At 30.1% G+C, this 11952-nt stretch overlaps 1 protein-coding gene across 2 annotated transcripts in view; it reads left to right on the forward strand.

The window, feature by feature from the left end:
• The window catches only part of LOC107440181 (Golgi-associated plant pathogenesis-related protein 1), a 49832-nt gene extending 38316 nt beyond the window's left edge, over positions 1–11516 (forward strand). For both annotated transcript variants that reach the window (XM_016053027.5, XM_016053026.5), the window contains exons 2-4: positions 2568–2738; positions 5923–6045; positions 10917–11516. In XM_016053027.5, the coding sequence (XP_015908513.2) occupies positions 2568–2738; positions 5923–6045; positions 10917–11137 (515 nt within the window). In that variant the 3' untranslated portion in view covers positions 11138–11516. The remainder of the gene's footprint in view (positions 1–2567; positions 2739–5922; positions 6046–10916) is intronic.
• The last annotated feature ends 436 nt before the right edge of the window (positions 11517–11952 follow it).

The following is an 11952-nucleotide window of genomic DNA, read 5'->3' on the forward strand; positions in this document are numbered from 1 at the left end:
TTAATTGTCCACTAATCTTCAGATTTCCTGCTATGTTTTAAAAAACTTTATTTGTGAAAACCTTTAGCGTGGCGGACATCTGGCCGCCTTAGGCGGCTAGTTATAAATATAATATTTTCTTTTAAGAAATACCCTTTCTATTTTATTGGCATTAATGTTTGCAATAATTTCATAAAAACAACTGGAAATCTAAATAAATTAGGAATTATAAGTTGTATTTAAATATATTCAGAGGTTCCAAAATTCATCCACTTGATAAAAAATTTGCAAACTCGGGGAACCCATTTACCTATAGTTCCGCGGAACACCATTGAGAACGACTGATTTAAAGTATTCGACACATTTTTTTAGAAAAAGCCTTAATTAAAATTTTAATTTTATTTTTGGTAAGTAGGGGTCTTAAACTTATAAGTTTGAAGAAAACTTTAACAATTTATAAATTTTTTCAAAACAAGGGCAAATTTGAGCGTAAAACTGCAATTTTGTTTGTTACGCTGTCAGCTCTACAGTAAATTGTAATACATAACTATCGAAATAATTTTTTTTTCTAGATCAATAATTGTTATTTGTGACTTGAACTAAAATCTTCATAAAATTTCAAATATACAATGAAATAAAACTAAATATATTGTTCAATATTGATTTTTGTTTAAGGAAAAATTCTAAACATTATTACACGAAACATATTAAAAATAATAAATGCACATTTAGATGCTAGCTTTCAGTTCAAAACATAGCTACCATCATATAAATTCGATACAGTTACAAAGACGGTTTCAAAACCGTAAAGTTAAAAAATGTTCTTTACCGTAAACTTTACGGTTAATTCGATAAACAGATTACTACCGGTTATTTCCCCGTAATTTTAGAATAAAAATTCTAACAGTGTATGTAATCCCGTCCCGATTCTTATTTTACTAAACTTTACATTTAACTAAACGCATACACGTATAACGTATTTAGTAAATTGTGCGTGTATATTTGCTCATTTTTATTTGAAGGTCTGTTTTGAATATGTAAAACAACTTTTGATGAAATCGATAACAGAGTTAAACCGAGATACCCAGAAAAAAAATGAGTTACGCTTTGTTGTACTTGTATGAAAATAGCAGTGTCTATTTTTCCTAACAAGCTCCTGTATTCTCCTGAGTATCTCTAACACGTAGTAAACACGGATTTTCTGGGAAAGCTAGAGATTTTTGCTTGGATAAGCGTGTCTTCTTTTTTTTTCTGCGCTACAACTATCGAATACTTGGAGTTGTTTGAGAGAAAGAAGGGAAAAAAATTGCCCATTTTATACATCCGCGATGTAATTGGAAGATATTATTTATGGCTAGAATGGGAGAACTTTAACTACAGCTGGTGACGAAAATCAGTTATTTTTTCTGTTCTAAAACAATGTCGCGAATAAATTTTTTTTTTTAAATACATGCCATTCTGAATAAAGGCGAAAATTAAAAATTTTATTTTAGTTACTTTTTATTAAATAATTACTATTTTTCTCCCATATAACACTAAAATTATTTAAATTTAATAAATGAATTAAACTTTTGAAAAAACGTGTATTAACATGAAGTTTCATCCTCTACAAGTTTAAAAAAAATTATCTGAACATAAATGGATGAATGAAAAGTATTTTATTAACGATTAAAAATTTGAATAAGATATATAGAGAGCGTGTCAACTAATAGTTGGAATTGAATAACAATGTAGTTGGACCCAGTTTTAAAGAAGGCCTATGTACCCATTTTCCCCGATTAAAAAGAAAACACTATTGAACTAATAATTTAAATTTTGCATAAAAATAATTTAATACTAAATTTTAACTTTTTCATTTTATGCTCTATAATAATCATTAAATATCTACTTCAGAAAAGTGTTTCTATTCAAAATATTTTTCCAGTTATTTAGCGCCGTTGATGTTTTTTTGTAAGTGTAATGTAATTTTTCCTGCTCATGATTTAAAATTTTAATTGTTGGCAATTCAGAATTTTCACTGTTTGGCAATTCAGAATTTTTACTGTTTGGCAATTCAGAATTTTCACTGTTGCATACTCTCCAACTGCTACGGAATTTCCGTAGTTTCAGAAATCTTCTTTTCAGACGGTAGCAAAATTAATGTCTTAATATTTAAAAAAAAATAATTTTAGCGTAACTTGTCCACTATTACTTATAAAAGTGCAGGCCATATGGCTATATTCTTAAGTTCTGATAAAAGTTTTATGAGAGATCCATTTGCTTTAAAAGTTTCTACTTTGGTTCGCTATCACTAGAAAGAATTATTTTCAAAGTCCTCATAAGTTGGAGGGTAGGCTGTTGGCAATTCAGAATTTTCGCTGTTGGCAATTCAGAATTTTCGCTGTCGGCAATTCAGAATTTTCGCTGTCGGCAATTCAGAATTTGATTGGTAATGGTTTAAAATTAATTTTACTTACTAATGATATAGAATTCTTTTAACTAATAACTATTGTAACTGATCATAATTTGGAATTTTGTTGGAGAGAATGGATATTTATTTATTGCTGCGGCTAATCCTGTACATTTTTTTTAATTTTGCTTTTTCGCAGGTTCTGTTGAATTAGAAGCTTTCAAACGAGATACTTTCAATGCCCATAACAACTACAGGACGATGCATGGATGTCCACCGTTATTGATGTCCGATGAACTGAGTGACATAGCCCAGTCATGGGCAGCTAAGTTAGCCGAGAAAGGATTTCTACAGTACAGTGAAAATCCAGGTAATTATATATATTTTTTTATACATTTACTTATGTCTGACCGACGTATCTATTGTTTTTTGTTCTTAAAAGCAATTCAGTGTTTCGTTAATCACCAGACAGTTCAATGCTAAAATAGCTCACTTGTTATTATTATTGCACAAATGATTTGTTATAATTATTCAATGTTAGACTTATAAAACAGATTATCATTTTTCCTTGACGATATTAAATTATTTCAGTAAAAATAATCAACAATATACTGTAATCTAAACATTTAAGATAAGAACCATGAAATGTTGTATCAATCTACAGTAGAACATGAAACATATTGCCATTCTACTCTAGAATATGTAACATATTGTTATTGTACAGTAGAATAAGAAACATGAAATTTATTATCACTCTACAGCAGTGGTTCCCAAACTATTTTGGTCGTGGAACCCCAAAATTTGTTGCCAATAATCGCGGAACCCTGGATAATTTTTAATCAACGACTTTTCAAAATTTAATATCTGATATTAAATGAAACAAGTATTATTTTGGTATTTCAGATTTTATTGAATTAAACAAAACTAAAAAAAAAAGCAATCATGGAAATAATTAATAAAAATACCAAACATGAACTTAAATAAATGGAAATTCTTTAATGTGAAGGATGCACCTGCTTCTTTGATTCCATGATTCTTTTAAAATTAGGCATTAGGTTTGATAACTGAGCTCGCACATCTGGTGCAGCATTAAGTTAGTTACGATATTTGGTTTTATCGCAACATATTTTGAAAACCCAGCTTCGCACAAATAAGTAGTTGCAAACGGCAATAGAATTCGAATAGAGTCTCTTTTACTAAATTTGGACGTTCATCGAACACATCAGACCAGAATATTGTTAGTGAAAGTGTTCTAAATTTGGCATCTAATTGTGTATCCGAGCTCAATTCCATCAAATTTTCATAATCCATTGAATGAAATCCTATTGGTTTTTTATTTTTTATTTTAAAAAGATTTTGTACCCAGTAATTATCTTGATTCTCTAGGCTTGGAAAATAATCACTGAGTGATTGCTGTAAACTGGACAGATGGATTTTTATACCATCATGGATTTTATACCATCATCCATATCTAAATCCACTTTAGATTCTTCGAGAAAATCACTAAGCGCAGGGCCCGGCTTAGCCTAATTGGGGCCCAGGGCAAAAATTTCGTTGGCGGCCCCCTCTCTGCTTCACTACTTCTGTAATGAAGAATTGAACTTTATAGAGGTATTTAAGTTTTTCACCTCATTATACATCTATAACAAGAGAATTGACTAGAACCTAAAATAGCTATTAAGTCCCCTCCCCCTCCAATGGTCAGACAAAATATCGTTCTGTCCATTTTATTAACTTTCTGACGATTCTTTGTCCATCATGCAGAATGCAGTTTTCTGATTGTTAACTTTGTCATCTAGCTGCGAAAAATTCATATCCTTTTTGACATTAGGGCGGAATTCAGCTAAATTTTTGCAATTACGATGGCTCACTTAAGCCAAACAGAAGCCTGTGTTTTTGTAAACATATCGTATTTTGCGATATGTAAAAGTGTTGCGATATACAGGCTTTCGATTAGTCAAATTTGTCCATCGTAATTGCGAAAATTTTGTTTAATTCCGCACTAGAAAGCCATGGATTAACAAAATATAGATTTTTTGTGTTCATACGATAGATTGTTGAAGAAGCTAACATAAAGCTGACGGATTTTACACTGTACTGATATTTTGTTTAAAAAAGTTCATTAAAGAAGGAAACCTAAAATAAACTTTCAATTCGATTTGAGGGACCCCAGTGATGTGGACTCAACTGCCCCGTATGCCCCTGCCTTTGTCAGGCTCTGACTAAGCGTCTGGAAACACTCGAAGTTATTTAGGTCCACAGCTGAAATCCAATATTGTATTTTCCTTGAAAAGGCAACCAATTTATCTTTTGCTTACAATATGTTGACTTGTCTTCCTTGCAGAGTCAAACATAATGACCAATAAATTGTAAACTTTTCGAGGAAAATGTGAATATATTAAGCACCATTCTTTTCTTTTTTTTTAATGAAATAAAATTTGTATCGCTGAACCCATTTTGGGAATCACTGCTCTACAGTAAAATGAAAAGAAATGGGTAATATATTGCCTTCTACAGTAAAAAGAGAAATATAAAATGTAAAATATTTTGTCATTTCACAGTAGAATGAGAAAAGTGAAATATGTTGCAATTATGCAATAGAATGTGAATCGTGAAATACATTATCATTCTACAGTACAATGAAAAATGTGTAATATATTGACTTCTTATAGGTTGAAATACATGGATTAGATTATTAATCAACAGTAGAATAAAAAACAAAGCATCTTTGATGGTTAACTAAATAAGAAATGGAGCAATCTCGATTTTCTACCAAATTGTGTAGTTTTATTATAATTTTCATTGACATTGAATTGTGAATGGTTAAATATTTTTATAATTAAATTAATAAAATATACTTATTTTTTCCTCTAAAGTTTTCATTTCTAGTTTTACTTTTAAAAACTAAAAATAAATTAATAACTAGTTTGTAACAGCGATTACTTTAGTCCCTTCAAAACGTGCTTTGTATTTAGACTCTGAGAGGCCATTAAGATCCTAAGAAACTTAAAAAAATTTTTGTCTATTATATTTTTTAGAAAGAAACAAGATAAAATTAAACAAAAAGTACGTCATTTATTCATTTAAAAAAATATCAGAATTTATTCATAGATAAAATGAAATAAATTTTTTTTTGCGTAACTCTAGCTTTCAAATGCTATTTATATAACATGTTACAAATATTAAAATCGTACAAAAAGTATATAAATTTTAAAAATGGGTTAAGAATGCCAAAATATTTTTTTAGTAACTGTTTGCTGTTCGACCTGAAGACATAATTGTTTATTATTAATCCTGGAATAATTGTAATTTTTTATTGTTTGCTATTTAACCTGGAATAATTGTCATATTTGATTGTTTGATACCTAACCTGGAATAATTGGTTTTATTGTTTGTTTTTTCTATTTTTTCCAAGAATAATTATTAAAAGCGTTCGAATGAGAGCAGAAGAGGTTAAATTTATTTTCAAAAAAAAAAAAGATTTTTTTTTATCATTTCTAATCTTTTTTTTTTAATTTACAATATTATTAAAATATTTTTTTTCTTATCTTTAGGATTAGGTGAAAATATCTCTCTCGTAGATTTGGAAAAACCATCGAGAAAAGGTGAACAAATTGTCAAAGAATGGTACAAGGAAATAAATAACTACAACTACAGCAAGCCAGGTTGGAAAAGAGGTACTTATTCGCCTAAATAAATTTTTCTAAAACTCGGGTGAACTTAATGTCTGTAAATGATTTAAAATTTAGTTTCTGACAATATTTCTGATGATCACCCTAATTTTGTTCATAAGTTTTGTTTCAGTTTCCATTTTTGTAATTTGAAAATTAACACTATACTTATACGCTTTAAATTATTTATAATTTTTTGGTAACTTTCTAGTTTTGCATTAATATCTTTATCCAGTAGTTTTTCTTTACATCATTCTAAGTTAACGAAGTTTGAGCCGTGATGGCTGAGTGGTTAAGGCACTGAACTGTTCCAGTAAAGAAACTGGGGTTTGATCCTCAGTGGCGGCATGAAGCCCACCCAACTTCACATCAATGGGTACCAGCTAGTCTGGCTAGTAAAGGTGGACTATATAGACAAAGTCATACAATATGGTCCATGACCATATTGTATGACTTTGAAATTGTCATAAAATTGGGGAACCTTAACTTCCATGAACCAACTGGCCTACAACGGGCTGCTGCCTTTATAATATATAAAATATTTCTGATAATTTTGTTTCATTCATAAGGGTTATTAAATTTTTCGTAATATATATTGATGAGCGCCAAACAATTGTAGAGCAGTCATTTTTATAACAGCTCATACTAAATAAAAGAGTAACAGACTATAAACAATCTTTAAAAGTAACACTTGCAATTGCAAGAATTGTGAAATAATTATTATTAGAAATCAGAACTATAAAAAAAGCATTTCTTTTTTAGCAATAACAGCTCACTTCTGAACAGAGCATAACTACTGATAAAATAGTTTCAACTACCGATGATTAAAAAAAAAATTGTTTTTAAAAGCAACAGTGTTTGATATCTTGAAAGTGATTATAAATTTAAGTTCGCAATTGTGATGGAAAAACATTCATGTTTAATGTAGGAAAAAAATATTTCTACTAGTAAAATATTCTCAACTTTTAACGAGACACCCACGATTAAAAAATATTATTCCCATCTTACTTTCCAAATAAAGAACGGACATGTCGCTATTAGTAATTGCATGATTCAAAAACTATATTTAATTTTAAAGGTAAGAAACTAATCAGTTCAATATCTTTCAAAATGTCTCATTTTAGAATTGCCGTATTATTAATACATAGCACGTTCTAATTTAACGGCTCACGAATTTCTCCTTACTCCTGCTTAAGTTATAAAAATAAAATTTAGGAATGTTTTGAAATAGAAGAAGGTAATTAAAGTAGTAAAACTCTACTTTATTTTCTTCTTCGGAAATTTTTATGGGGTTTTAAGAGTTATAATTTATCACTTTCAAAAAAAAAAAGAGAATAATTTTTAATTATAAATTATTTTATGTGTCTTTAGCTGAATGCTTGTTTTTGTTAAGGAGCATAATAAAAAGTAAATAATTATTAAATCACCATTAATTAAATATTATCGTGCAATTGATGTAGAGAAAAGTGGTTTAACAATTACTTTTTTCCTATTGCAATAATGAACGTTAAAATAAAATGTTTAAAAAAATTTAAAATAAAATTTACTTTTGAAAGAAAATTTTTGCAATGGGATAGCTTAACATACGAAAGATACCAAATGTATAAAAACCTCAATTTCTAATATTGTCGCTTTTATTGATTTTTCCATTCCACAGCAGAACACGACGCAGTCATTAAAAAAAATAATAATAAAAGGAACATTCCACCAATATTGGGTACTTGCAACCAAAGAAGTGATAATGCCTAACCGTGTGATTTAAATCAAATTTAATTGGATATCTGCAAGCAAAGTCTCGCGCATAGTCAAACCTAATGGGCTTCAGAGTCGACCTATGACGTTATTTGTGTCCAATTAGAAAAAATCTCAAAAAGTTCAAGCTTTTTTTGGTCTTCTTTCCTGGTGACTTTACAGTATTAGATTGAGCCAAACACATTTTTAGAAGTTCACAAAAATAAAGATTAATTACACTCAAGGTCCTTTACCACCCGAAAAATTATATTGCTCGTGGTTAGTTTCAAGATTTTTAAAATTTACCACAATCAAGAAGTTTTCTCCAATAATTTTGCACTAAAGTTTTTGAAAGTTTTCTTTAAACATAAACACTTGAAAAATAAACAACACTATAAAATATACACTAGATTTTCGAATAACTTTAAAAGTAATAATTTGACGTTGTTACTCAGCTTTGATTTTGCTTGTGCTTAGTGTTCAAACATAAATAATTATTATTAAAGACTTTGCCATAACTGTCGTTGAAACTCTATTGATCAAATAGAGCGGTTAAGCTAGATAGCATAATCGATATTTTTAAAATATATGATGGGAAAAAAAAACAAATTGGATACCCTCAAGGAGCGTGGGTTTGGATATTGATTGAGTGGTGTCGTTTATGTTAGCAACTGTTCTTTTCATTCTACTTCGAGTAAGCCTATAGTCCGTCAAATATGAATTCCCTTAAGACATACATTCTTTATTCTTTCTCATAGAAATATTTGGTTTATTTCTTAACATAAACCCATATAGATTTTATGTGCATCTGGCAACTTTAGAGCATAATTAATTTTTGCTCGGTTATAATAAATGTGTAGTGTGTCTACCACAACAAAAATACAATTCCAATTCTCTAGTATATAAGGCATGTTAACTCGATTCTACATTAGGGGTACCTTTTCATCGATGAAGGATGACAAGAACTCTCCCCATATTGGTGACCCGGACGTGATGTGAACATGCCTACCTTGACAGAAACTACCACTTCGATTTGAACACCCCCTACTTCAATGGATAGTCCACATTGAACAGTTGACTTGGCTACTTGTGACTGCGACATCATCCACCTCCTCGCACTGTTGCTACTCAGTCTCGATCACACATGACGTACAACGTATTCACTCGACTGTTAAAGGCAACACAGGAGCAACCACGACCGTGAAATTAATACAGCTCTCACGATCAGCACTCAAAAGTACGGTGACCTTAATACAGCTCTCCCAGCCTCTCACAAAACAGCAATGAATCAACTAATGGTATCCCTCATCGAATTCTATCACAGCTTTAATTCTGGTTGGGGAGTACTGTAGTGCGTCTACCACTATACAAAAATAAAATTCCAATTCATGTTGACATGGTCGATAACAACTCTTCCCAAATGCATAAACAAATAATAAATATAGGTTAAATAAAAGACGTAGACAAGAAAGAATTATATTTTAACACATTCGATATGCGATACGGCGTTGTATTTAACATCATGCCAATAAATATTTTAGTTTATGCGGAGATACTTAGCTCGACCAGCAATGTCCAGAATATTAACATGCCATTTTGTTCATAAAAAAAGTAGCTGGTTCTGAAGTGGTCAGGTGGTTGCATATCTGTAATCTTTTTAAATTCAGAGTATCCCACTGTCTAAATTTTATTTGAAAAATGTTCAATCTTTAAACTGTGAAAAACACCCATTTTCTCAATTTTTGAACGACTATTAGGACCGAGGGTTAAAATCCTCCCTTTCACATAGTGTCGAAATTTCAGTTTTGGAATTATGAGATACCCACACACAAACTCCTCCTTTTCATTATTATGGATTCAAAGCAATTCATACTTAAGAAATATTTAACACTTAACAAAATTTTAAAATTTATTTTTTTATTAATTTCCTGTTATTCCCTTAACGATCAGTTAATTTTCAAGAAAACTCTCATAAAAGTGCCTATTTTGCCAAATACACGTATTTGATTAGTGCTGACATCTAGTTTAAAATAAACTAACTATCTACAATTACCTTAAAAATACCCTGGTACTGCCATCTGGTGTGTAAAATGAGAAATAAAATGTTTTCCGGGTAAAAAAAGTAGTTTTATTCTTATTGGCGCATTACTCTTGAACACCCCAGCCCGGAAATTTCACGGGAGCGAGAAGGAAAGGGTTAAAGATTAGGCCTAATAACTGCAGAGAATGCATTGCTATTCTATTTTATTTCCTGCTGCATAAAACCTTTATTATAAATTTTTTACGTTGTATACAATGAGACTAAACCCGTATAAATAGAATAAGTAGTTCGAAAGTTACAAGCATTTTCATGTGCTACTTTTGACGTGTACCTAAGTATACTTCTTATTGTTCTATCTGGAGGTTATCTGGGCGTATACATTTTAGATGCAATTTTTTTTTATGCTGAACTGAGTTATGTGAAATTTGCGTCAATAGCATAAACAGTTTTAAAGATATTAGGAGTTTCTTCATAATAAGTACAATTCAAAAATGGCATACAAAAGAAACCCTTTGAAACTTTTGTCATTCAGTCTTTAGTTCGGTTTCATTCGATTAAACTGGAAAAAATACACAAGACCCAGTACTTCACTTTTCTTTATAGCAAATGTAAGATGAGTTAATAAGTGCAAATACAAAGTTGTAATTTTTTTACACGAAGCACATATAAATTTGTAACTAATAGTCTGATTCTCGAAAAGGGTTACGTTCATTTTGTGTGAAAAATACATTGTATACAATGCTTGACTTACATGGCAAGAAGAAATTTAATTCTCCCCCCTCAAATTACCTTCATTTTCCTCTAGAAAGTGTACAGAAGAGAGTAGCGGAGTTTTCAGGCATCATTTCTCTAACTATAGATGATGGCATCATTTATAGTTATATAGCTATAGATGATGGCATCATTTATAGTTACATAACTATAGATGGTGGCATCATTTATAGTTTCTATGAAGAAAGCAAAAACTTGGGTACTTATTTTTCGGAAGAAAATGTCTAATTTTACTGCATTAAAATTGAGTTAAAAAAGTTTTTCACGTTTATTTTAACTATTTAAAACAATTATCTAAGTTTGATGCATATATTTATGTGATTTTTATTTTCAGGTGCCTACAGGTTTTCTCAGCTGCTATGGAAAAGCACGACAGAAATCGGCGTGGGGGTTGCCAGAATACCAGGACAAAATAAAGCCTATGTTGTCGTAAATTATCGACCTGCTGGCAACAACAACATGCCTGGAGAATTCGAACGCAACGTTCTTCCCCCACAGAAAAAACATTTTGAAAACGACAATGCGAATATTCGCAAAATCACGAACAAGCGATAAAATCGTTTGGTGAGAAAAAAGTGAACTGTATATTTATTAGTATATATGTAAAAAAAATATCAAATTTACTGAACGAATTTTGTTTTTAAAATGTACTCATTGTCTTAAAGATGTAAATAAGATAAAACTTTGTATTTTAATATGAAAACTTTTTATTTTTTAAGAGAATCTCGCGTAAACGTTCTATGGATTCTCGTGTACGATTCGACTATTGGTGCTTCATTTGATTTCTTTGCTCTAATATTTCTTGTAAATAACTTGCATCAGTTAGAAATCCCATTTGAAACAGATGAAATTTTTGTCTAAATAAACGTATTTATGTATTGTAGTTTTTAGTATTTATGATTCCGATATAGAAATAAAAATATTTTAAACTACATTGTGTTGTTCGTAACTTTATTTATTGTTCAGAAACTTTTTAAAAACTTAAACATTGAGTGGTAAATGAGGTGTTTATTGTTTGGCTTGCACTTAACTCGGTTGTTAACTTGCATTTGTTTACATCATTGAATTTGGTTAAGCAAAGTGATGTGATAGAGCAGGGGTTTTCAACTTGCATGAGACCTGGGGCAGCAATTAAAAACCCCAGTCAAGTGGCGGGCCGCAACTTTATCAAAATTTTATATAGAACTCTTTTCTGTTTGAAGGAACATTAAATATTTCTGTCAGATTTTTATCGAGTTGTACAAAACTAAAATATTTAATTACAAATTAAAATAAGAAGTAGATTTTTAAAAATATTTAATTGCATATTAAAGAAATTCTGGCTACACAATTTACAAATGTAAATAATTTCGTCCAAAATGAGTGGTTTC

The sequence above is a fragment of the Parasteatoda tepidariorum genome, chromosome 3, assembly GCF_982258835.1.
Source record: "Parasteatoda tepidariorum strain Cologne lab strain chromosome 3, Ptep-v5.0, whole genome shotgun sequence".
NCBI classification, from domain to species: domain Eukaryota; kingdom Metazoa; phylum Arthropoda; class Arachnida; order Araneae; family Theridiidae; genus Parasteatoda; species Parasteatoda tepidariorum.